This window comes from Gadus morhua, chromosome 5 (genome assembly GCF_902167405.1).
Source record: "Gadus morhua chromosome 5, gadMor3.0, whole genome shotgun sequence".
NCBI lineage: Eukaryota > Metazoa > Chordata > Actinopteri > Gadiformes > Gadidae > Gadus > Gadus morhua.
The window spans coordinates 17,192,068-17,218,436 of NC_044052.1; the positions used below are offsets into that span (position 1 = coordinate 17,192,068).

Genomic DNA, 26,369 nt, shown 5'->3' on the forward strand with positions numbered 1-26,369 from the left:
ACCCACCTGAAGTACGGTAAAGCACCTGGGCAACATTTGAAAGACTAAACCTTTTTTGATAGTGGTATAGCAATTTGGTGATGGGGCTACATATGGAGGAGGTGACTTTTCCCACTCATTATTAAATTCATTGCTCTCATTTTAAAGGCTGAAATCTGTGTAAAGGAGTCTAGATCATGTAATGCTGTTAAGTAGTATTTTAACATCGGATTTCTCAGTCTCTGTGGCATCATGTTGATGTTTTGTGACCTTCTTTATTCTCGACTCTTTCCCGGGAGACTTTGACTTAACTTTGACTGTGTGTGAATTCCAACAAAGTGTTGTGTCTTTTGCCTGTCAACGTGCCCATTCAGTATTGACCATTACATTGATATTTGTTTTCCAACGGTAAGAGAGGGAGACTGTGCATGTGATGTGTCTCAGTAGACATTATGTGTCATTCAGGAGCGGGCCACCGTTGATATGGTAACTAAACGTAATACAATTTTTGATCGTGATTTCGATTTTTGGGTCAAACGATCTCCGAACTAATATTGAGTTAAATTATTATTTTTTGTATATCTTAGTTCCAAGTTGTTTTTTTGGAGAGAAAATGCGGAATAAATACATGATGTTTTCGAATCGTTTCAATAATCGTAATATTAATAACGATAAAGCCCCCCTACTTCTTTGCTTACAGGAACGTTTCGAGGCCTTGTTCAGGAGCTACGACGAGCAGACCACCTTCCAGATGTTCAAGAGTTTCCGGAGAGTTCGCATCACCTTCGGGACCCCGGAGGCGGCTGCGCGCGCACGCAGCGAACTGCATGAGACAGAGTTCAACGGCCAGCAACTCAAGCTCTTCTTTGCTCAGGTCAGAAGTCACCCAAAAAGCGAGTGGTGGAGGTGAACAGGTTGCATCGTTTATATTAGATCACTTGAGATCAGGTTTGATCTATTCGATTTCTTGAATTAAATTGCTAGAGATTATATTGGATTATGTAACAATAGATACGATTTCTTTACACTTAATTGCTTCGGATTAAATTGCTCTAGGTTCGTTACGATTCAAGATATTTTATTTACACCCTACCAGTGTTCAACCATACCCTCAGTAGGCCAGAATAGTCTAGTGGGTTTGACTCCAACCTGGAAGGTTCTGGGTTTGAACCCCATTGTCCACAGCCTACCTCCAGGCATCCCTGAGCTAGACTCCCTCACTCCTACCTCCACTTAAATTACCTTTATCAAAAAAATTAAACACTTATTAGCTTTAACAACAAGTGTCTACAGCTACATGACTTAACAAAGACTCTACCCTCCACTCTATGTGATCCAGGTCCAAAATGGAGGCGAGGACGTGGACAAGGCGTACCTGGCGCCCCCCCAGCCCGTTAAGCAGTTCCTGATCTCCCCCCCCGCCTCCCCCCCCGGGGGGTGGAGCCAGAGCGAAGACGCCACGCCCACCATCAACTACGACCTGCTGTGTGCGGTGGCCAAGCTGGGACCCGGTGGGTACCTGGGGTAGTGGGGGTGGTTGTTGTGGTTGTTGATCTGGTTTTGGTTGTGGCGTTGGTTGTTGTGGTTGCTGCTGTGGTGGTTGTTGTGGTTGTTGATCTGGTTTTGTTGTGGTGCTGAGTGTTGTGGTTGTTGTTGTTCTGGTTTTTGTAATGGTTGTTGTTGTGGTAGTGGTTGTTGTACATGTTGTTGTTGTGGCGCAGGTTGTTGTTGTTTTTGTAGTGGTTGTTGTTGTGGTTGTGGTGGGTGGTTTTTGTTTTGATTTTTGTTGTGGTGGTGGTTTCGTTGGTTTTTGTACTGGTTGATGTTCTTGATGTTGTGGTGGTGGTGGTTGTTGCATTTGTTGATAAGAAGTGATGAAAAAGACATGATGTTGAATATGACTTGTGTGCAGGGGATAGAATTGTAGCCTGATGTGCTATTAGGGATTAAGAGGAGTTAAGTAAGAATGGACTACGAAAACACAACCTTGGTCACAGGATTTATTTTGTTGCACAAATCCATAACTTTGTATTACAATAATATGATTAAGCTAAGAATATTAGAATTTAAATAATACCAAAAATGCTAAAACAATAATTGTTCTTACTTTTCCTCAATTTTCCCTTGGAGATGAATAAAATACCAATCTGTTCTCTAATACAATTTTACTACAACTTCTAGCTCTTAAATAATGATAATGGACAACAGCTTCCATCTTCCTAACACCAAAACAGTCAAATGGAAAACAGAGAGCTATGTTTTATTTTATTGAGGATAATTAACCTGGTAGTCAACTAATTTGGAGCTCACTCATTAAAAAACCTGTGTGCTCCAAGCTATATGAGGCTTTAAACCCCAAGGGGTATTACATACAGACGCCGACTAGAACATTTGTAAATTAACCTTTTAACCTGGTGTCCCTGGATCTTGTTAGCATTGCTCTTTAAAGGACTGCTGCTAAATTATACATATTTTAAGGGTAAGAGGATCAGCTTTTTAAATGTTAAGCTCTTCAACTTTTGGGCTTTTAACTTCAAACTTGTCTTTGAGTTCAATGGCAATGTGTTGTGTTGTGATCCCTAAAGCACATTTACTCAGCACTCGATAAACCAAGACTCAACCGAAAATGATCAGTATCACATCATAAGACATGCCTTTGCACGAGCATTTTGAGTCTTGGAACGTACGAGAGATGTACTAACCACTGTCAAAGCCTCACATGGAAGTGTATTGACATAGAAAACAGCATTATTATCTCAAACACATCATTCATTTTTTATGGAACGACATTCACACACACTCAAACACACACACTTACTACACACTCAGATTATTCATACGTACACACACACACACCAAAGTACGCATGAAGCAATGAAAAACCTCCCCATAGTCCGGCATCAGGGAATATGTTGGTGTATTTCTCATGTCTCCTAATCTGCTGGTGTCATTCCACACCTGATAAGTGCGTTGCAACACACAGACTCCCTCAGCCAAGAGCATGCGTCAGCAACAGGCCCCCACAGCCCCCCCCCCTCCCCCCACTGGACTCGCTCACCGCTGCCTGCCAACTTCTCGCATCGCCATGGCAACCGTGATACAATCTAGCCTGTGTATGTCTCCAATCAAGAGCGTGATCAGCGTTGTGATGAAAAGGCAGGGCCTCAAGACGTGTCTCTTCTCCTCTCCTCTGTGTGCCACAAATTACGATAGGAAGCAGCGCGTTGTTGCATAACAACATCCCCGTGTTTTATACTCAGCCTAATGAAATGTTGTCGTCTGCCGCGGCGCAACCCGGCAATTACACCCTTTCGAAAGAGTACGTGCAGGAGCTCCGTGTTCATTGTCCTTCTCCTCCTCTCCCCCCTCCCTCCCCCTCCCTCCCTCGCCCCCCAGCAGGGGAGAAGTACGAGCTGCACGCGGGCACCGAGTCCACCCCCAGCGTGGTCGTGCACGTGTGCGAGAGCGAGGCAGAGGAGGAGGCGGAGGCCCGGCCAAAGCAGAAGATCGTCCAGACCCGACGTCCCGAAGGCGCTCCCAATGTCTTGAACTAAAAGACGGAAGACACTCCTTTCACCCACCACCAATGACCTTCTCTCTGTCTCTCTGTCTCTCTCTCTCTCTCTCTCTCTCTCTCTCTCTCTCTTACACGCTCTCTCGCTATCTGTGCGCCGGTGGCACTGCGTTCGCCCCCCCCAACCCCCCCCCCCCCCCCCCCTCCCCAGCCCCACCCCTTATATCCATGAACACACCTGGCTGTCTCAATTTCTCTCTCTGTCTCGTCTTGATCGGCCCGTGCAGAGACGAGTGGCGACGCCCCCCATCATTTCAGTTCAACTACTTAGCGAATCGAAAACCGACAAACATCGACAACCGTGTTTGTAGGGGGGGCGGATGCGTGCCGATGGAACGAGGTGGCCTGAGTGGAAGGTAAGGAGGGGAGGGGGGAGGAAGGGGGGTGGGAGTGGATGGATGAGAACCACACACACACACACACACACACACACTCATCATTTACATGCAGTGGACCCCGTGGGGACTTGTGGCAGCATCCCCACCTCTCGACGTGCCCCACCCTGACCCCTGGCCCCTCAGCCGCAGACGGTTCCCAGGCAGGGGGGGATAAGAACAAAAAAACGACGGAAATCCCATATTCACACTTTCATACACGCTTTCTATCTATTGCTAGTGCTCGGTGATGTTAGATGTTTGCCTTTTGCGAAAGTCTCGACTCTCCTTTTTTTCGTCTGGGTATGTTTGGATATTTGTTGCTATTTGACTGAGGCACACGGCTAACCTTTCTTATTTTTTTCTTCAAATGTTTTATTTTGCCTTTTGCTCCTCCGGTTCTGTACTGTATGTCTCTTCCTTGGGATTTTTCCATCCTCCATTTTCATGTTCCCTCTTCAGTGTAGGCCTATGTGGCATCAGGACTGACTGCGCCATGTTCCTGCTCTTGACTGCATGAGTATATATATATATACATATATATACTGTATTACAAAACAGAAACACAGAATGCTCAACATATCTAAAGAAAAAAGGATCGTATTTAACGTTTCAATGCACACACGCACACACACACACACACACACACACACACACACACACACACACACACACACACACACACACAGCATGGAGCACCATGTGTAACTGATCAAAAAAAGTTGTAGTGGACGTTCTTTTCTCACTCTTTGACTTGTTCATTTTAAAGATGTGTTGTGTTTTTATTTTTTCTGATACTACTAGATGTGTGTACTCCTAAATATGTATTTGATACACAAATAGTTTTTTTGCATGCAAGTTATTTCTGTAGTCAAAGAGCTGCAGCGTTTTTCTTTTCTACTGTTTACGAGTGGTGACGGCAAAACGGAATCATTGTCTTTGAAGTGAACGCATATCTATGCTATATACGAGACTGACAAAAAAAAGCCTGGATTTTATGAAGAAACTCAATTTGGCAGTTCGGTGGTTCCTCCTTTCAACTTGACGACAAACCGGCCTCTAATTGCGTCCTTTTGTCTGTATTCAAACATCAGAGTCAGATTGCTGAAGACACCTTCGATTGACAATTCTTAATTCCCGTCTAGGAACCTATTTTATTATTCGTTATTAAACATATTTTGCATGTGTTTAAATTGGTGCGTCTCACATCTCAACCTCTTATTACTTTTCTATGAGGCCTCTTTGTATGGGTCGGGGTTTTCCTTCCGGAACCTTCTAGTGCTTGTTTTGCACAGAGTACCTCTTGATATCTCTGAGCGACAGTGCGGGACCACGCCCCGTTCCCATCGACGGTCATCCACCCTGATCCCTAATGTCAAAAGCTGAATAGTGCGGTGAAAAAACAAACCATTTATTTGGATCTACTATCTTACTACAAGAAGCATTTTTGTTTTTGCAGAGAAAGGTTGGTAGAAAAAAAGAAAAGTAGCCTCATGAGAAATCAACCAAAGCAATCACTGACTCACTGACTCTCTCCAGCATCTACTACACGTCAAAATCACATTGATTTTTGTTAGATTGCTTAATTTTTTATTAATTTTCCTGTTAAATAATGTTTTATTTCAGTTAATTAGTTTGGGAATTTGAATTGACTGGGATTCTGGGAAACATCTTCAGGCTGCTTTCATACGAGTTTAAACTAACCAAGATCGATACAACTTTTTATTTTTACATTCTTTTTAGAATCCCATCAACTGATTCGATCTCGTCCAGTCATACTTTAGTGATGTTATAGAGAAGTTAATCGAACAACTGATTAGTACAGGAGGGTCATTGGGGAGTCTAAACCATATTTGTATTAGGGAGCATGAAATCTACAGAAAAAAATACTTTATTTTGCTATTTCGATATTAGCTAGCAAAAGACGAGTCTCTGCATGCAAGCACTTTATTGTCAGTATTTTGTTACATTTTCTCCACACTGTGTAAATGATTCATGCTACAATGGAAATGTAGAATACACACTGTACATATATTTTTTGCTTTCTTTTGTGCTTTCTTATTTTCTTTCCTTCGCTCAAGCTGAACACCTGGGTAGCCTTCTCACCAGCATATTGCCAGTGAGTGAAACACACGTTTCTCAATTTATATTTCCTTATTCTAGTGTGTACCTTCGCGGTCAGTGCAACTGTACTTTAAAACAAATAATGAATGAGTCGAAATGGATGGGAAGATTTTTACAAACGCGACAGTGATATGTGACGGTTGACACTGTAGAGCTGATTTTGATCTTCTGTTGGTCCATATTAGTGTGTTCTTTCAGGGGCACATTTCATGGCGAATGAATGCAGTCCTCTTATTTAAATGGCCCACATTAACATAGTGTCATTTTAACAGTATGTGTCCGTTGAACTGGCTGCGGAAAAATGGGGAACATGTTTTATGGAAGAAAAAGCAGATTTGCAGGAGAGAGAAACCTATTTGAAATTGTTGTTGTTTTTTTACTGTCTGTGGTTAATGGTTATTTGAAGATCGTTGAATAATGATTATGATTGGAAGGAAAATGTATATTTATGTACATATGCCAAGTGTATTTGTTGCGAGGCCAGTCCCAGTGTGCAGTTTTATGGCTTCTCTTTATGTTACAAAGATACAAAATAATAAAATGAAGTCCTGACAATGCTCGATCTAAACCCATCTCTCATTGTGTTGTGTTGAACATGGACTCGTATTTTATTCGTCTCGAGGAAAGTCTACTTAAAGGTCAATAAAACTGTTTTGTCACTGTTGTATTGTTTTTGTTCAAATATAAATATGGTGTCTTGTATCGTATGAGTTCAGAAAACAAAGTAGCAAAACAAGCAATAATTTCCAGTTCTCGATACAGTCTGTATTTTCATGTTCTGTACTTATTTCTGAGAGATGGACTCTATCTCTTACGGTATCAGCTTCTACTTGTGTAGTATACTTGTCCTTTGTTTCACCAACATTAATAATATAAAGAGGTATTCTTAAAAACATGCTTAGTGTCATTCATTATAGCAGTATGCTTTTTACTCTGGTTAAAGAACATCCATGTTTTTCCAAGACACATACACATACAAATACACACATCCACACACAGATAGATTTTATGAAAGAGTTTGCAAATGGCCTGCTATAGGTATATAAGGACCATTCCCCTTAGGGGGTTATACCAAACAAACACTTTCTTCTACTCTTTAAACCATTCTCCCTGCTGATACTGTTTGTATATTGTATGTACAGGTATACGCACACACTTTACTGTAACTATTACTGTAATAAACTGCAACCACTTGAAGTGGAATCACTACGTGGCAATGACTAAGGGCCTGTTTTCTGCCTTGCAGGCCAACAATTGTGATTTTGAAAGAATGACCGATGGTTTTGTCGACAGTCAATTGAGCAATGATATTTTTCTTCCATCACCGTCCTCCTTTCTAATTCAACCTCCTCCTTGTGTTACGGTGGGTTGAAGACAAGGGCGAAAAAACACAAATGAAACAATGGCGACAATGACACACCTGTGTGAGTGACTGTCACAGTATTGTCACAGACATTCAGGGCCTTATGGAAGATATGTTATGTTTAAAAGAAAGTACAGTAAAAGAGGATATAGGAGGAGGATGTAAGGCTTGGTGTTGTTTTTCTTCATGCAGGGGATCTATTCCTGATCATTTTGTTCTCCCCTTCTCTGCATTGAGGACAGTGTTTTTCCTGTTTGCTACCTCTATCTCCCACTATTTACCTCTAACAGCAAACTAAGAAATCAATTGCTCACAGCACAAGCGACCTATTGATGCAGGGTAGATAACTCACCATTACTGAAAAGGTTAAACAAGCATTGAACTTATGTGATTTGATCATTCAGGATTTGGTTAGACTGTAGTTTGCCTACGTTGTACAGATCGATTAAATGTGTTATCATCGGTTGTTGTGTTATGTCCAACCTTTGGGACTCGCCATCACAAAAGTATTATTGTTTAATAGGAATATGGTTCGATTTAAAAATAAATGAATTACTGAATTTTGGGCGTGGTTTGCTGAACAAAGATCGGCTTACACCAAATAAAAGTACATTTTCAATTAATTGTTTATTTTACAGCGATTCACTGACAGATCCATAAGGAAGGTACATTTTTGTATGCGAGTTCCCGTGGCCACAGAAAGCCCTCTTTCATGGCTGCGGAGAGTGGGGGAATTCCTCTTTACAATGAGCCTTACTGTGTCAGGGAGGAGGAAGTGAGCTCCAATGTTACCTCACTATATATGCACACCTAGTTGGAGGGAAGGATCTACACAGTTAGTGATCATTTTCCTTAAATATAGATAGTTGTTAGGTGGCAGAGGCATTAGGGAAGATCGTTCTTTCACCTCACAATTGAAAAACCTAAATTTTTCTTTCGATTTTGTTAGATTGTAATGGAGGAACTCAAGTAAATAGTGGAGGAATGGTCAACAGGTTTGTATGTTATTGTTGGGTGGCTGTAATCACTAATAGATAAGGTAAGTTTAAATGACTGCAAAGAGCTGTGGACACAACATCTGGTTTTAAATCAGGAGAGATTATCATGCAAACAGAGTGTCAGTCTAAAACCGGTGTACACATATGAATGCTTTAAGTCTGAGTAATGCCTTGTGTGAAACATTTCCAATGATCTTATCATAAACTCCCGCATAGGTGTGCTGTTTACCAACAACATTTCAGATTCCACGTTGTGAGAGAAGAAAAAAAAGAAGATAATAATCAATCAAGTGTTTGAGAAATGTGATCCTGCGGGCTTTAGAAGTACGCTTAAGTCAAAAGGCAAGAAGACGTAGCCTACCACCCCACACAAACAGCGATGACAACGTGGGCAAGTTCAATTACATGCTCTGACAAAAGGGGGCCGCTGCTGCACTTACAGGCAACACCTAGCCCCCCCTAGGTAACAGGAGCCGCTAGCCTGGCGGCTTGTTTGGCGCTGGCCGGGGAAACACCATTATGCCCACTGTTACAGGTGTGATAGGAGCCTGGGAACGGGAGAGGGAGAGTGGAGGAAGGGGAAGAGGAGGGAGGGAGGGGCCGAAGTGACTTTGGACATGGTGGAGAGAGAGAGAGAGAGGGAGAGGGAGAGAGAGAGAGAGAGAGAGAGAGAGAGAGAGAGAGAGAGAGAGAGAGAGAGAGGGAGGGAGGGAGGGAGGGAGGGAGGGAGGGAGGGAGGGAGAGAGGGAGAGAGAGAGAGAGAGAGAGAGAGAGAGAGAGAGAGAGAGAGAGAGAGAGAGAGAGAGAGAGAGAGAGAGAGAGAGAGAGAGAGAGAGAGAGAGAGATGCTTGCAAGAGCATGTCTGTCCTGCATGCCATGATGCAATTAAATATAGTGTCTAATTCATAAACACGTATGCACACGTCTCGAGAGGGGATGAGAAATAAAGACAGAGACAGAGGAAACAGATTTTTAAATGATGAACACATTCGCTTGATAGCAATTATTTGTTGTAACAGATCCCCCCCCCTAAAAATCTACAGAGCATGACCCAAACCAATTTACCTTGAAGGCATGGAAGAAATGTACAGTTATTTGCCAACTATGTACACAAGCTGGCTTCCCTTGTAAAGTAAATGTAATGTAGTAATGCAATGTCTGAAAGCCTTACATTTGTCCAGAGATACAAAAAAGTGCCCATGAACAGAGGCACACACACACACACACACACACACACACACACACACACACACACACACACACACACACACACACACACACACACACACACACACACACACACACACACACACACACACACACACACAGCCAGACACAGCCACACCCAGTACACCCAGTACAGGGTGTAAATGTAGCAGAGAGAGGGCGACCCATTATAGAGAAAGCAGAGCATGGAGTGAGAGCTCGGCTTTTGATCCGAGAGAACGGCACGCCTAGGGGTCACGCGGAGGGACCTGAAAAACCAGCTGGCTGAAATCATGACGCTCCGCGAGCCGCAGTCAGAGAATAACCAGGAGACATGGAGTCTATCCTCTTCTTTGTACGCTTAGATTCACACTAGTGTTAACTTTTCACTTGTCGTTGCTGTTGTTTTTGGCATTTTAGGTGTTTTATTGGTTGACTTACGCTACCTTAAACTCTTCTCGTGGCAACTTTTTTTTCTCGAGGATTTTCACCTCTGCATACCGAAGATACCTTGCGTGAACGCGGCAGGTGTCAGCTCTTCAGCGCCACTGGAGCACTGATTAATTTGTTCGTTGCTGCCAAAGCGTCGACAGCCCTCTCACATCAGACCCGCACACGGCGGACTATGCCCCCCTCGGTCGGCTGAGGGAGAGGGGGCTAGGTGCTGCTCTATTTGGCTCCCACCTGCACACTGAGGACCAAATCAAAGCTACGACGCCAGACATCTTGGTACGGTTACAACTTTTAAAATAGATATTGTTACTGTGTAGTAAACTTTGTGTAGATACGTAGCTATTAGAGCATAGTGCTGGTTTGTTTGTTATCCACGGACACATGCTTTCAATGTGCTGCTGGTTATAACCCGAGTATAGCCTCCTAGGCCGACGATGGGTAGCCTACTTTGTCTTTTGTTCATCTTGTGTGAGTGTGTGTGTGTGTGTGTGTGTGTGTGTGTGTGTGTGTGTGTGTGTGTGTGTGTGTGTGTGTGTGCGTGTGCGTGTGTGTGTGTAAAGAGGGGATCTTTTGGAAAACAAAAGGTGAGTCTCGGGTGAAACGGTGCGGATGAATAAAGCAAAGACAACACAATGATGACACTTTTGTTCATTTATCAGAGGGGTTGTACAGAATACCAACCGTAGGCTATTCGTTTTTTTTTGTATTCTTCATGCGTTTAAGATATTTGTATACATATCTAAACCTATTTGTTATGCACATGAATAATGATGTGATACATTGTAATTGCAACATAAATGATCACACATGGCATAAAGATGTAGGTATGCCCCCCCCCGCGCCCTTTATGTATTATTTATTCTTCCATGGCATGATAATGTCCTGTCTTCATAATAATTACCGAATTAGTTAAGATATTAGATAGGGCTCAAAAGGTCAAAAAAGAGGTGCTCAGAATACCGAGCTCACTGGGCACCGGTTTGTCTAGTTTACCTTATATTCAGACTAGGTCAAATGCAGGGCTGCTGAGAATGGGATATGGATTAAACTGTTTTACCACAGTATACACTCTCCACCGGTTCAAATAGTGAACTGCAACAGTAAATTAGTGAATAAGACTTAGATGGACACACCTGATGACAGTGAAGGTTGTCATCACTGTTGACCTTATTCTCCTCTTCCTTCTCCTCGTCCTCTGCTCTCCGACATGACGCTGCTGTGTGATGCAGTGCCATCAGACGCAAGCAGTCACCTCCTGCCTCCTGCACCCTGCTTATACCAGGCCCTGGCATCTGATTGGCTACTTCTATATTTACCAACTTTATTTTTGAGGAAGGTCCTGCTTTGAATGTGTCGAGGATTAAACCCACTGAGGTTTTAATGCGTGCGTGTGTGTTCGTGCATATGTGCATGTTTGTTTGTTAAATAACGTCTGGCTAGTTATCAGTTTAGTTTTTTTCTTTCACATAAAAAGAGGAAATGCTCGGTGAGGGTTAGAGTCGCGTATCAAGTGTATGTGTCCCTGGTCATACCAATGGAAACAATGCGTGTTTGCTGATAAAAAGAGGACGTTGAATCTGCAGTGTAACTGAATAGCCGGCCTTTGTGGAATGATATGCAAACCACAATAGGTTTCAAAGTTGACTTTTACTTCCCCACATGTGTTTGGTAACCCTTTCACTCCAGAAAAAATCCATAGTTCCTTATTATCTGGGCAAACAGCCCCATTCGAGACGTAATCTCTTACCGACTAATCAAAGCCGTGTCTTCAGCAAATAGCCTGGCGAATAGCGAGTCAACATCAGGGACGAGTGATTGCGCAATATTTGTCACGGAAGAAGGTAATACGGCACTACATACAGGACTATTAGGTTGATTAGATCACTGATGATGATGAAACGGCCAATACAATCTCCCCCCTCCACTCGTTCGGCAAGCAAAAGAGAGCAAATTGTTGTCTCCATTTATTCGATAAATCCAAATTGGTTGTGACGGGGCGGGGGGGCTATAAATCCAGCTATAATCTCAATTTCAACTCAGTTTGATTTATGGCGCATTAAAAACAAATAGGTTGAACATACATTGAATTTACTGCCCCCAAGAAAAAGTTTAAATCAAACATCCGTCCATTTGTCCTGATACTATTCTCAGGCTTCGTTGTCAATAGTGTAATCTCGTTTTAGAAAGTGTGTGAAAAACAACACAGGCATAGGTCAGGGACAATACATTGCTCAAGTCTTTTGTTGTTTGTGTGTCAGCCAAGTCGCGTTGGACATAGAAGTAGTAGATCTCTCTCACCAGAGCAGAGCTCTGAATGGCTTGAATGGAAGGGAAACATATCCCAGCTGACATCAGACAACAGAGAAAGTGTTGACACATTTTTTAAATTAACAGTGATAAACAAATCTCAATTATGCAGCAACAGCGGGAGTGTATTCACGTGTGTGTGTGTGTGTGTGTGTGTGTGTGTGTGTGTGTGTGTGTGTGTGTGTGTGTGTGTGTGTGTGTGTGTGTGTGTGTTTGTCTCACACAGTAAGCTGCAACTATACCAGACCTGCTCTTCCTTGTACTTCAAACAATAGAAAATGCAAATTGTGTTATTTTTATGAAGTGCCTAATATAACTGTGGTGTCCTTTACTCTTTCCGTTTCACCAGCTGGCTTGGGAACTGTAATAAGGGAACTGCTTGTTGTAAAGTAGACACTGTCTTTGAAACAAACCAACTTCAGGTGTATCATGTATGAAAAGGTAACACAATTTCATAATCATTTTGGGTGTGACGACCTGTTGAAACTATACAGATCTGAACTGGAGATTTCCCGTTGTTTGAGGAAACTCTGTCTGATTCAGAAAGTACAGAGCTCTTCTGAGTCATGTTTTATATGACTCAGACAACCTCAGCCCTGTCTCCTGACCTGTTCCATGATGTGTATTCTACGCAAGAAGATCTCAAGTTAAACTCGTTATATCTTCCACCCCTGGAATTCAATATCAGATTGACTGATCAATTTCACCACAATTCTCCTAACCAAACACACCCATGTTTTGTCTAAAATTGGTTAATAATAAGGCTTTGTCCCAAATCCATAAATTTGCCCTTTATTTACTGTAATCAAAATTGGTAATACTTTGTGACAAGATTTGACAGCAAATATCATGTTTGTCGGGGTACCTGCCAGAAATCAATTAGAACCCCAGAAGGACAGAGTTTCTGCCCAATAACGCTCATTGTGAAAGAACCTGCAATTACGAGGAAGCACTTACCCAACAATTTATCCCAATTTTACGGTTTAATTGGATGTCGTTAACTCTCATATTTTTAATTGATTCATCATCGTCGTCATTGTCGTCTGTCATTCGTCATTCTTTTTCATTTTGAGGGGGGGACAATGAGGGACAATGCGTTCACATACAGAGTAGATATGAGATGTCAGACCAAACAAAATCATTTTTGTTGATTTTTATTTTTTTTAGTCTGTAGCAATATGTGTACCCCGCATACCTGTAGCCCTGTTTTCAGTTACTGGTCGACGGTTCTATTAATGTAGCCTTAATTCGTTTTTTCTTGGAGAAAACCCTATTGTGTTTGTCTTAATTCCTCCAGATTATTTACTTTGCAATCAAGCATACATTCTTTGCTCAGTTAACAGACAATCATGTTTTCACGTACACATTTGTCATCATTAGATATTAATGTAACAGTGTGTGTTTCTGTGTGTGTTTGCCGAGCGTGTGACAGGGACAGAGACTGACTGACAGACCATTAGCTGTGAGATCTTTGCACTGAAAAATGAGCTAAACCTGAACACACATCTCAAGTGTGCTGCTAACACATTTAACTTCCATCTTGCCGCTTAACCAAGATCCACAGTTTTGGTGCCTCCCTTCATACCTGTATGGTGGAAAAGTAATTATTTGTGAGCTAAGCTGTGCTTGTATTAACCTGTAAGTCACAATGCAGCATGTGTATTTGGTTCATATGTTAACTTGGTCAACACCCTGTGAGTTACCGTTGTATTGTCAAAAGTATGACACCTCAATCAGCCTGAATTGCCTTCATGTTCAAGGTCAAATTTATTCAGACAGATAAATAATTGTTTGTTGTGACGTAGGTGCTGCACAAACAGCAATAGAAGACCACATGGCACACAATCAATGTTAATTGTATCCCTTTGCATACCTATGCTTACAGGCTGACACAATGTGATCTTTTAAAGACCACCATCTGAGGAGTGTTATTTTTACAAGATAAGGCAGGACACCTGTAGTTTATTGTTCCAGTAGCACTTAGAAGAGCAAAATGGAATACACTGCATTGTTATATTCCTTAAAGGATGTTTGTGCTGCATAAATACGACCTTTAATGGTTAAACACTGCTTTAACCAACATCTTAAATGTTTTTTTTTTCAATCTCCAGGTATTTGCTGGAAAATGCAAGCTCCAACCACCGTACCTGGGAGCAGCTTCACCACTGACAAGGCCAACGTAACCAAGTCCCAGGAACAGATTATTATTCAGAGTAAGGCGTGTGTGTGTGTGTGTGTGTGTGTGTGTGTGTGTGTGTGTGTGTGTGTGTGTGTGTGTGTGTGTGTGTGTGTGTGTGTGTGTGTGTGTGTGTGTGTGTGTGTGCGCGCGTGTGTGTGTGTGTGCGTGAGTGTGTGGTTGCGTGCTCCCGTGTGTTGGTTTGCGTGTGTGAGTGTGTTTCTGCTTGATTGGTTGTATGACCAACACCATGTTGGTTATGTCTGTTTGATAATGTTTCTGTGGTGTGTGTGTGTGTGTGTGTGTGTGTGTGTGTGTGTGTGTGTGTGTGTGTGTGTGTGTGTGTGTGTGTGTGTGTGTGTGTGTGTGTGTGGGTGTGTGGGGTCTATTTCCTAAATAACAATATTTTGCATGTTACAATGTTGGAAGCTACATTAAGGCTTTCATTCTAAGTAAGTTAAAGCAGGTGTGTAGAGATTTTAAGTGTTGGGTGTGTAAATCCTGGAGGCCTTCATCAAAGGAATTCCATAATTGCAATTATCACTTACACATATTATGTATGGGGAGATCTGCCAGAACTCAACTGAGAAATGTAGAACATGTAGAATATCTTGCTAACATCGTTAATGGTCTCCCTTTCTCTCCCTCCCTAACTCTGTCTCTCTCTCTCTCTCTCTCTCTCTCTCTCTCTCTCTCTCTCTCTGTCTCTGTCTCTCTCTCTCTCTATCTCCATCACTCTTTGTCTCTCTCTCTCTCTCTCTCTCTCTCTCTCTCTCTCTCTCTCTCTCTCTCCTTCTCTCCCTCTCTCGCTCCCTCTCCCTCTCTCTGTCTCTCTCTCTCTATCTCCATCGCTCTTTGTCTCTCTAACCTCTTCTCCTCTCAGGCTCCGGAGCGATGGTAGCAGTCATCGTATTAGGCGTTATCATTATTCTGGCAATTCTGCTCATCATCCTAAAGACCTACAACAAGTCAGGCACCATTCATTCCTTAAAGGCATATTTATGATTACATTGTAATTGCACACTATGAACGACCCGACCTATTGTTGCACTTGTTCATTAGTAATAATATGTGTATACATAAACAATATAGGCTTCTATTAGCTTCCCACTAGCGATATGTAATGCAGGTATGAGAAAATAGAATAAACATATTTCATCCAATAATAATAATTACAATAATAATAACTCTAATACAATTGTATCAGTGCGACTTCAGTGTAATCCTATTAAAACACGATCGCATCATTAACTTTATTGCTGCTTAGCACTGCGATCCTAGCACACCTTTTACGTTAATAATCACGCACATGAATGTCCTCTTGCGAAAGAGGTAAGTCCTACGAGGCTACTCATCTAAAGAGATCCACTGTTCCTCCGTCTTCCACAGGCACACCCACGTGTCTAGAATGCTGGGCACCTCCAAATCACGGCAGAAGCTGTCCTCTGCGTCCACAGCGGTCACCCAGCGGACCTACACGGCCGCGGGGAACCCAGAGATCTCCTCCGTGTCGGGTAGCGTCGTCCACCGCTACGGCTCGACGTTGGAGAACGGCTTCCACGCCGCGGAGCTGAGCGACACGCAGCTCAACGACATAGAGATGTTCAGCACGCACAGCGGCTCCACCGTGGTCACGATACACGACCCGATGTCGCTGGAGAACACATAGAAGGAGGTGCCAGGACAGTGACTTTGAATCCGTTTTGGTGCAACAGAAGGAAGTCCATGTAAATATACTCAAGGATCCATTGACCGAATTTGTGTGTGTGTGTGTGTGTGTGTGTGTGTGTGTGTGTGTGTGTGTGTGTGTGTGTGTGTGTGTGTGTGTGTGTGTGTGTGTGTGTGTGTGTGTGTGTGTGTGTGGGTGCATGTTCGAGCGCTACCTGTTTTCTCGTGAAACATACTGTACAGGGGCCGACTGAATACTGTGTGAAAAATGAAGGCACCGAATGAAATGTCTTGTGTGAAGGAATATTTATCAACTGAGCCGCTGACTATGATGACACAGATTATGAGGCAGAGTCTATTAAGGAACACAATACAAAAATACAAAACAACATGGAAACAAATACACAAATCATGCATACATAATAAATATACTGTAGGCCTACATGAAGTCAGATAATTAAAGCAGAACTTTTTGGTTGAAGGATTAAAAATGTTATTTTTATAAGTTGATAGAGACTGAAGTCAGTGTACAGAAATATGAAAGGACGTAATAGTTCAACTGTCGTGTACCAAGGGGGATTTATTACACGCTTTCTTTCACAGAAAAGGTGACTTGGGTGTATGTGTTGTGCAATATCATCCTAGGTGTATCCTGACAGGTTTCATGTCCCAGGGTTATTCTCTAGCGTGACCCTAAAATGGCAGATGGAAGAAATATATAATGTTAGCAGAAGGTTAATGGCCGTACCATGCCTGTATATATTAAACATAAATACAAATCAATTATAGTTTTTTGGAACTTTTGTATGATGAAACACTGCAAACTTTATTCTTTAAGGAATCTTGACTTTGAGCATCTCAAACCATCACCGCTATTTCCGTCAAATGTGGATAAGACGCTAGACTCAAGAGCATTCATGGAAAAACTGTTTTGCTGAATGCCTCTAAGTAAGTATTTATCTTGTTCTGAATTATTTATCCAAATAAAATAATTAAAAATAAAGCGTTTAAGTTCAAATGTTTGGTGCAATATTTAGGTTCAAGAAACTCGAGAAAGAATCTTACAAATGTAAACCAAGGAATTGCAACAGGTGGGGTACTGTATTGCAGCTCTGGCGCCACCTGCTGGTATTGTTGAATTCTACAACGTATTAACATCGAAATGCTGCATTCGAGTCAAGATGACGCTATTATCATCTTACGTTCTAGTCATTGATATGACTTAACATGCATTAGCTAATTGACCATTTGCTTTAGTTTACACTCACGTTTTGTTAATATTAAGGTAAGCGTATAAGCAATTCGTGCTACTAGAAGATTTCTGTATGTTCTGCGAAATCACAATTGATTAACTCAACTGTGTGACTTGAACGCAACTATATCCGTGTTTACATCACAATGGTATCCGTCGGTGAGTGTTAATATCTCTTAAATGTTTCCATGTTTCTTTGTAGTAATAGAAACCCAAGTAATGTTTAACGTCGAAGGTTTAGGAGCGCCATTCGTCTCTTGCTTAAAATCACGGGACGCTGTTTACGAAAACAGATTGGTTATTAATAATTATACACGTGTGTAGCAATTGAAATGGGCATTGGTTAACGCGTGTTATTACGACTGTGTTTTAGTGGAGGTCCTGTGCCTCTTGCTGGTGGCGATATTATGGGGCTGCACCAACCCCTTCCTGAAAAGGGGCACGGAAGGAATAGAGCATGTGAAAAGAACCAACAAGGTTTTACAAGTTCTGGCGGAAGTCAAGTTCCTATTCCTTAATCTCCAGGTAAACACACCTCGACCAGGGAAATTGAAAAAAATCCTGTTCGATTAAAGTAAATTTAATTACACTTTTTTAATTGCATGTTTTCTTACGCAGTATTTGGTCCCATTCCTTCTGAACCAGCTGGGGTCGTTGGTTTACTATTTCACCCTGGCCACAACAGGTAGGCTAAGATAGGCCAACTCGATGCAATGTTATTGTGTTATTGATTATTATTGGTATGACTTTTTATTGGCCTTGCAAGATACAACTGTGTCATTGTAAGGTAAACGATTCCAACGTTGCCTTTGTGCTTCCAGATTTATCCCTAGCTGTTCCTGTGACCAACTCCCTCACTTTCCTTTTAACTGTGCTTACTGGCAAGATTCTTGGCGAAGAGTTTGGAGGCAAACGTACGTACGTTTTTAGCTTCCTTTATTTACTGGGTTCGAGTAAGACTAAAAACAAATTTTGCAACCACATGTAGTAACAAACATTTTAATTAGTACTTTCTATATATGACTAGATTATGCTATTTCATTGTAGTCTAGGTTCTTTATATTTTAAACACAAAACAAAAAGTGACACATTGGAATCCAAATTTGCACGTTTACGCTTAGCTCTCCTCCTCTCATTTTACTACTATATGCTCCTCCTCTCTTCAGGAGCTGTCGGGGGAATGGTCCTTACCATGGTAGGCATCACTCTGTGCATCGTAAGCTCCATCGGGGACACGCCCATCCTCAGCAGTGAACAGAACCAGGCAGATGCCACTCTTCAATAAGGAACTCTTCCCTTTTCATCATCAATCATCACGCTTTATAATGATTCACATTTGTTTATCCTCCAGTGAGGAGGTGCCCTGTCAGGTAACAAGGATCATGGAATTGATCGTTTTTTGGCTGGATGAAGTATTAGGGTGAAATGCAAAAAAAGAATCAAAGACTAGGGTATAACCCCTGGCCCACTCCTCCTGTTAAATAGGCTGAGCCCTGGGTTCACATAGGGTTCACTTCAGCGCTAAAGCAGATTTACAGCCCCTGAATAGAATTTCCTGCTCGTTAACTTGTACTTTACGGCACTAAACGTCTTTACTGGCATCTATACGGACACTATAGAAACCACGTACAAAAAAGGTGATGGTTGAACGCGAACAGACAAACTGTCATTGCCTTTTCACGGGGGCTGTCTTACTGCGGCTGTGTCCGCTGTGATCTGTGACCGTTAGTGTGCAAACGCAAGCATGGTGAAATGAACAATTTACATAACATAGGTATATTTTTTATGTATATTTTTTGCTTTTGCTATGTGGTGGGCCCTGCTGAACAGTTGTTTATTTCCATAAAAAGGTTATTTGGGCATTCTGTATGCATTTTGTTTAATATATATGAATGTATAATGTAATAAATGAATATTCAGCAACTCTCTATTTCCCAGTCAATAGCTGCGTCACAGTTGTAACATAAAGTCATCGGTCTCACACAGTATTGTGTTTTAGATATACTTCACACGGCCATGAATATTCGTTAACCAGTGTAGGTCGTTGTAGGTATACGGCTCATACTTTGCACTCAGTTGTCATCGTTATTCACACAGTACATTTTAGGTAGTTATTTGGTTGATAGGACCTCCGTTTTTGGTCACTGGTGCATCGGATGTTTCCATTATGTCTGCTTGGAACTTTGGTAAAGACTCCTGTTGGGACAATAAAAACAGGCCAATGACAAAAGCTAAAAAATAACTGCTACTGGAAATGTAGTTGAAGTTACAATACAGTGACTTTTGTTTTGTAAAACCTTTGAGTTTGGGGATTGTGGTCTTGATCTGTATCCTTCCACTGCCCTATTTTTCTCTTCGACCTGTCCACTTCTTGAGGCCAGGGATGTGGAGGAAGACACCCTTGGGATGGCAGCCGTTTGTTCTTGCCCGAGATCAGCCTGACGGCAGAGGGAAAGTGTCCGATCTAATCAATCTTTTATGCTAAGCAGAATAGCAACTGTAAAAGTGACCATCCACTCACTCAACAGAATGAAAGAACCTTGTGGACTTTACTTAAAATGACAGTTTTTAGGACAATTATGATCAAATAGGCGAGTTTTACAACAACAAAACAGCTGGCACACTTACCTGGGGGCCATTGTGCTGCTCAGCTTCTTGCACTTTGTTCATGTTGGTCATCTCTGGATGCTTCTACACAAAGACAATGCGTCCAAATTATTGATGCATCTTTTTTTTGTCCTCCCTTTTAGTGAAGACACACAGCCTTGTATTAACAATGCAAATACCTGGTATAGTTGAGTTTCATTTTGAAACTGTATGCTGGAAGCTCTTTGCGGGGGCGTGCTTGATCTGAGGTGCTCTGGTGAGCCATCTGTTGTCATCATCTGTCCATTTATTAGCTGAGATGTAATAGCCATAATGCAGTTATCAGATGGATTCAAGAATACATTTAAGAATTATAATTCTATATGCATTCCAACAATAGCCCAAGGTTCTGTCCATGATGCAATGATGAAAACAATTGTACTCGAACTGTCAATGTGATCAAGTTTTTTTTAATTCATTGACAGGATAGAACCACATAGACCATAGAATTGTGGGATGTTCATTACAACACAAGCCCGGAATTATGCCTTGGCTTGGCTTGACCTGACTTGCTCACCTTCTCGTTGTTCTGAGGCTGAACATCAGCATCATGGCTTTTCTCTTCATCCTCCACCACTTCTGCTACTCTCTGGTGACAAAGATGGGGTTCCGTGGAGTCAAGGGATTTCCATTTGTATATCTATATATTTTTAATTGTATAATTATTTTACCTTCATATTACAAACATTTTTACACTCATACAACTATATTTTGAAACGTTAATCTTCTTATTTAAGTTATACGTGTGCTTCTCCTTGCACTAGCATACCAAGCTAATTGCATTTGAATGGGAAACCCATTCTGATTCAGGGGTGTTAGCTGGTCAACAGGAAGCTCTGTGTGTGTGTTCGCATCCATGCAAATACCTGGTATAGTTGAGTTTCATTTTGAAAATGTATGCTGGAATCTCTTTGCGGGGGCGTGCTTGATCTGAGGTGCTCTGGTGAGCCATCTGTTGTCATCATCTTTCCATTTATTAGCTGAGATGTCATAGCCATAATGCAGTTATCAGATGGATTCAAGATTACATTTAAGAATTATAATTCCATATGTATTCCAACACTAACCCAAGGTATTGTCCAGGATGCAATGATGAAATCAATTGTAATCGAACTGTCAATGTGATCATGTTTTTTTAATTCATTGCCAGGATAGAACCACATAGACCATATAATTGTGGGATGTTCAATACAACACAAGCCCGGAATTATGCCTTGGCTTGGCTTGACCTGACTTGCTCACCTTCTCGTTGTTCTGAGGCTGAACATCAGCATCATGGCTTTTCTCTTCATCCTCCACCACTTCTGCTACTCTCTGGTGACAAAGATGGAGTTATGTGGAGTTAAGGGATTTACATTTGTATATCTATATATTTTTAATTGTATAATTATTTTACCTTCATATTACAAAAATGTTTACACTCATACTACTATATTTTGAAACGTTAATCTTCTCATTTAAGTTATACGTGTACTTCTCCTTGCACTAGCACACCAAGCTAATTGCATTTGAATGGGAAACACATTCTGATTCAGGGGTGTTACCTGGTCCACAGGAAGCTCTGTGTGCGTGTTCTCATCCTCTGGCACCTCCTGGGCTCCTCGCACCTCCTCCCTGCGCCTCCTGCCTGCCTTGTAGTGCGAGCCGTTGGTCTGCTCTGGACCAAGGAGGCAGAAGTCAGTCGGCCGACGGATATTCAGTGTGTAGCGTACTTGTTTGTGCTAGCAAGTGTGCAAGGGTGAAGACACGTGTGTAAGTGTGTACCCACAAGTTTGAGTTTTCCCGGGCGTCCTTACCTGGTCTGTTGCGGACCGGTACCCTGGGTTGTCCCCGGTCCCTATGGATCCTGACGGGATCCTCAGCCATCACCCTGCCCTGATTCGCTGGGGGGTTTCCTGCCTCCGTGGCCTCGTCCCCCGATGACTTCACCCTGCGACCGTCGGCCTGTCGCGTCAAGGAGGGTGCAGAAACACACATGACAAGATGGAGTCTTAGTCATTTAAAGCATATAATGAGCCTCATGAATATGTGTTTGGTTTGATTTGATTGGAAATGCCAACACAAAAAGAAGTGGAAATAAATAAATAGTGAGTGATGGTTTTGTACCAGCGGTGAATCCAGAAGAGCGAAGTCACTGAACCTTTCCACAGGACCAGTTGCTGGCTTCATCATCTGAAGGCACCGCAATTAAGATGTAATATCATTAATATTTGTTTAGTCAAATACAGTTTTAACATAGATTGTAACATTGGGTTGCGTTGAGTAAAGAATGTAAAACCAACCATTACCTCAGCTCTTTTTTCCATCCGTTTATTTCTACAAAACAATATGATAAAAAAAAATTATGTATGAAAGTTACAGCTGCCTTTCTCAAAGAAATGTTTCAAAGAATAAGATTGGCATTTTATCTTCCTAGGCCTTGGTTCACACAGACTATGATTTTGTTGAAACACACCATGGCGTTTTATTTTTACCTCTGCACTTTTGAAAGCCACAACTCGACGTACGGAAGCTTCCGGAACCTCTCGGTTCCCACGGCGACGTAGCACTGGCCCGTCTCCAGCTTTTCCCCCATGGTCACGGTGGCTCCATCCATAGAACACAACCTGTGCCACAAACAGCAGCATGTTTTAGAAAGATGTTTATTTTTTATATGACATGAGTGTTATAGTAGGTAATAAATAAGTCACAAAGTAAAATATAAGACTGAACGGAAAAATACATACACCGATAAGAGTGAACAATAAAGAAAGGGAACATGGAGAACAAAATGTGGATATTAATAACGCAAACGGCTGGTATAAAATAAAATGGTCTGGTACGACAAACGGCTGCCCTATGCCTCTATTCCCTTGTGTATCCCCCTGTGGGTCTAACTCAATTGTGGAATGTGTGTGTGTGTGTGATTGTGGACTGCTGACCTGCGTACCGCCCCCGTCCGTAGGCTGGCCTTCTCAGTGACCATGCGGAGGACCTGCTCCAGGTCATGCTGCATGCTGCGGGGGATGATGAACCGGAACGGTGGGCACAGCAGGTCACCATTACGGAAAACACTGCAGAAGACATACAACCTCCTCTTCATCTGCTTGCTTCAGGTGTGACTGCAAGGTGTGTGCTTGGTTTGTGTGTGTGTGTGTGTGTGTGTGTGTGTGTGTGTGTGTGTGTGTGTGTGTGTGTGTGTGTGTGTGTGTGTGTGTGTGTGTGTGTGTGTGTGTGTGTGTTAGTGTTGTAGTTTTAAGAACTCACTGTATGATGCAAGGTATTGGTATGAACTTTCTCCATTTGGCTGAGACGTTGGGCCTCTGGTTTACTCTTGCCTGTAGTGGACGTTATGCACATTATCGTACAAGTGACAATGTTATAATATTGAGGACAACATCAGAATGAACCTGTACAGTCAAACAATCTTAAAAAAAAAAAAGATCTTGAATGTATTTTCGTTAGAATTTTCAGATTTCGCTATTCATTTGGCGAAGATTAGCTTTTGAGTATTCCTCTCATGGTGGATTCCAGAACTGTATCTATGGCAACATCACATCACACCGATCTCATTCCAAAGAGCTCCTACAATGAGTCTGATCGGAGAGCCGTACTCCGTAGCATGGCTGGTCTTTAAATACAAATGAAATCCCTTGACGGCAGGAGGTCGACACTAGACCGCCCTTGAAGGTCTGAGCAAAGCAGAGCTCTGCGGTGGAACCATCCAGCACCAAACAGAAACGATCATAGTCGTCAGGGTTCCCCTCGGAGGGAGGCAACACATTCTGGGTAATGTCATTACATCACAGCAGAGAGGACAGGCAGCGGTGGCCGTCGATGCAAAGGTGTTAAGGCCTGCCCAGGCATGTACACCCAGAATATAATACTAGTGCATGGGGAGCGGGTGCATTGTTTCACATTGCAGGATAAGTAGTCTACTCTTTAATTTTTCCACGTAAACGACATGGAGTAACACTACACAATGAATCGGCTTTTAACAAATGAAAATCTCCATGTCTCTGTCTCTGTCTCTCTGTCTGTCTCTGTCTCTGTCTCTGTGTCTCTCTCTCTCTCTCTCTCTCTCTCTCTCTCTCTCTCTCTCTCTCTCTCTCTCTCTCTCTCTCTCTCTCTCTCTCTCTCTCTCTCTCTCTCTCTCTCTCTCTCTTTCTCAGAAATGTATGAATACAAAGCCTGTGATCTTCTGTAGAACCTGGTTAATGAATGTTTCTGTTTTCTTAGAATTCTTTGTATACAGGAAGGTTTTGTATGAAATAATAAACAGGATTCGTGTTCGTGTTTCACACGGCGGCCCTATTGGCATAGTAATACCTCATTACTTTACTACTTAAAAAAATATTTAATCATCAACTGAGATTTAAGTGATTGATTCGATTCATTTATTACTTTACTTACTCAGAACCAATGCCCTGTGTCATGGAACCACAGATGGCTTAGATTGCTTGAATGGTTTCAAGTTGCTACAAAGTTTATTTTTTGTAATAGCTTACTAATATCTCGTTAAGAGTCAGGTTATAATGCATATGAACATTGTAAGTGCATGCTGAGACGCATACAGTCACACACACCATACGGTTAAACCATGGACACAAAAAATAACAAACATTCTATTCCTAATGGTATTAATATGCATCAAAACAAGTTTGATTACAGCAGATCAAAAGAGTTTATAGTCATATGTGGCTTGTTAAAGCCATTCAATAAAAAAAGTGACACGCCACATTCCAGCAATTTACAGATATGTACTTCCTGGTTGGACTGAGGTGAATCAGTTATGGACTGTTCCGTTCAAGTTTAAAATAAACACTTGAAAGCCTTCATTGGAAATCACACCTTACCTGAGTTCCTTCACGGGCAACGAAAGTTTTTTTCAATCCTGTATTCAGGTAACTGTATAAGCAAGCAAAACAATTATATTATTCATTATTTTAGGAGCAATAACGAGTATGCTGGTTTTTATGCAGTGAAATCCCAACAAAGACTCCATCTGTGTTAAAATTGTTAAAAGACAGCACAAAAAGCGTCAGACTCTGTAAGGAATCTGACAACAATACACTTGCTTAAAACCCCCAGCTTTATTGAGCAATAATTTAATAGAGAAGATAGTGTATGTTGGACGGAAAACCTAAACATATACAATTCTTACGTAAAAATGTATACAACAAGAAACCATAAAATAGTTTCCAACATATGTACAATATTTTCTCCTGCTACTCACTCTAATTTCTTGAAGCGCTCAAAGCCAGCAGCGACATAGTGCCCTCCGGTGTGGAGGTCCTGGAAGTGGCCCACCCGGTGACCCTGCCGGGGGGTGTACAGGTTCCGGATGGCCAGGGGAGCCCCTATGTTCTGGGTCACCTCGTTTAAGAAGGCTTCCATGGTGGCCACCTGTCGCTGGTTGACCACAAACCTTCGCCCGCAGTAGAAGGGGTCTCCGTTCCTGTGGACCACCACACTCTTCACTGGGGGGAGGAGGGATGTCCCTCCGCTGTTAGCTTCTGCCATCTTGGGGGGGGGGGGAAAGAGACTTCTGTAAACATGGGCAGCCCACAGTCTGGAAAGGCACTTGTGTAGTTCCCTGGTCATCTCCAACGAGTCTCCACAGACACACACACAGAGACACATGCACACACTGTAGACACACACAGGATACACATTTATCCACCATTACACACACACACACATTCAAAAGCATGTTACCACTATATCCTATACACAACAACTGTAGAGGCACACCAGCTTCAAGCCGCCATACACCGCACAACCTGGCAAAAGATCAACCATAAAATCCAAATTTAAACCTATAAAGGTCAAACTGGTTCCGTTTTCTTTACCTATTGTAGTCTGTCTGGACACGCCAGGCTCCTATCTCTCGGAGTCTCTCTTTCTCCCACGAATACACACACACACATATACATAGACACGGGCACACACCACTCCACTGACGACTGTTGAGTATTTCCTGGTTGCCATGGCAGCAGGGCCAGCAAAGACTGGCTTTGTGGGCCAAACCATCAGCGGCCGCAACCACAACAAAAGCCAGAGGGAGAGAGAGAACAAGAGAATGAGAGATTGAGAGTGTGTGTGTGGGAGAGAGGAAAAAAGATAACAAACCTATCACACATCCTTGGGCTTTTTTTTTTAAGTTAAAAAAGTAAGTCTGGATGACTGTGGTGTTCTATATGTGCATGTATAAAACTCACCTTAGAATTATGGGTTTAATTCATAAATAAACTAAACTATATGGGTTTA

General features: G+C 42.1%; 4 protein-coding genes across 12 annotated transcripts in view; 3 read left to right on the forward strand and 1 right to left on the reverse strand.

Annotated features, from left to right (window-relative positions):
* The window catches only part of rcan3 (regulator of calcineurin 3), a 21,053-nt gene extending 14,434 nt beyond the window's left edge, over positions 1-6,619 (forward strand). The window contains exons 2-4 of one of the 2 annotated variants that reach the window (XM_030357170.1): positions 680-853; positions 1,319-1,490; positions 3,379-6,619. In XM_030357170.1, coding sequence (XP_030213030.1) covers positions 680-853; positions 1,319-1,490; positions 3,379-3,533 — 501 coding nt within the window. In that variant the 3' untranslated portion in view covers positions 3,534-6,619. Of the gene's footprint in view, positions 1-679; positions 854-1,318; positions 1,491-3,375 lie in introns of both variants that reach the window. The other variant, XM_030357169.1, reaches the window with a different exon arrangement.
* Positions 6,620-9,757: 3,138 nt separating this feature from the next.
* Positions 9,758-17,225, forward strand: ncmap (non-compact myelin associated protein). Of its 3 annotated transcripts, XM_030357029.1 has the most exons (5): positions 10,381-11,912; positions 12,728-12,819; positions 14,490-14,591; positions 15,438-15,522; positions 15,944-17,225. In XM_030357029.1, exons 3-5 carry the CDS (start codon positions 14,504-14,506, stop codon positions 16,221-16,223), a joined length of 453 nt encoding a protein of 150 aa, XP_030212889.1. In that variant the 5' UTR covers positions 10,381-11,912; positions 12,728-12,819; positions 14,490-14,503; the 3' UTR covers positions 16,224-17,225. The 3 variants fall into 3 exon arrangements, with proteins under 3 accessions (XP_030212888.1, XP_030212889.1, XP_030212890.1); XM_030357028.1 differs by lacking the exons at positions 10,381-11,912; positions 12,728-12,819 and adding an exon at positions 9,758-10,347; XM_030357030.1 differs by lacking the exon at positions 12,728-12,819.
* Positions 17,226-17,388: 163 nt separating this feature from the next.
* On the forward strand, positions 17,389-19,402 carry tmem234 (transmembrane protein 234). Its single transcript, XM_030357031.1, has 5 exons — positions 17,389-17,633; positions 17,848-17,999; positions 18,093-18,159; positions 18,296-18,388; positions 18,641-19,402. Exons 1-5 carry the CDS (start codon positions 17,621-17,623, stop codon positions 18,757-18,759), a joined length of 444 nt encoding a protein of 147 aa, XP_030212891.1. The 5' UTR covers positions 17,389-17,620; the 3' UTR covers positions 18,760-19,402.
* On the reverse strand, positions 19,241-26,183 carry dcdc2b (doublecortin domain containing 2B). Of its 6 annotated transcripts, none has more exons than XM_030357012.1 (17): positions 25,952-26,183; positions 25,336-25,622; positions 24,956-25,007; positions 23,367-23,437; positions 23,042-23,173; positions 22,595-22,726; positions 22,409-22,436; positions 22,227-22,292; positions 21,917-22,064; positions 21,665-21,777; positions 21,363-21,434; positions 20,987-21,085; positions 20,638-20,760; positions 20,261-20,374; positions 20,103-20,165; positions 19,772-19,912; positions 19,241-19,670 (listed from the first exon to the last, which is right to left on the reverse strand). In XM_030357012.1, the coding sequence occupies exons 2-17, from the start codon at positions 25,620-25,622 to the stop codon at positions 19,578-19,580; spliced, it is 1,734 nt and encodes a 577-aa protein (XP_030212872.1). In that variant the 5' UTR covers positions 25,952-26,183; the 3' UTR covers positions 19,241-19,577. The 6 variants fall into 6 exon arrangements, with proteins under 6 accessions (XP_030212872.1, XP_030212874.1, XP_030212873.1 ...); XM_030357014.1 differs by having other exon boundaries at positions 20,261-20,359; positions 20,638-20,709; positions 20,987-21,100; XM_030357013.1 differs by having other exon boundaries at positions 20,638-20,709; positions 20,987-21,100.
* Between the last annotated feature and the right edge of the window lie 186 nt (positions 26,184-26,369).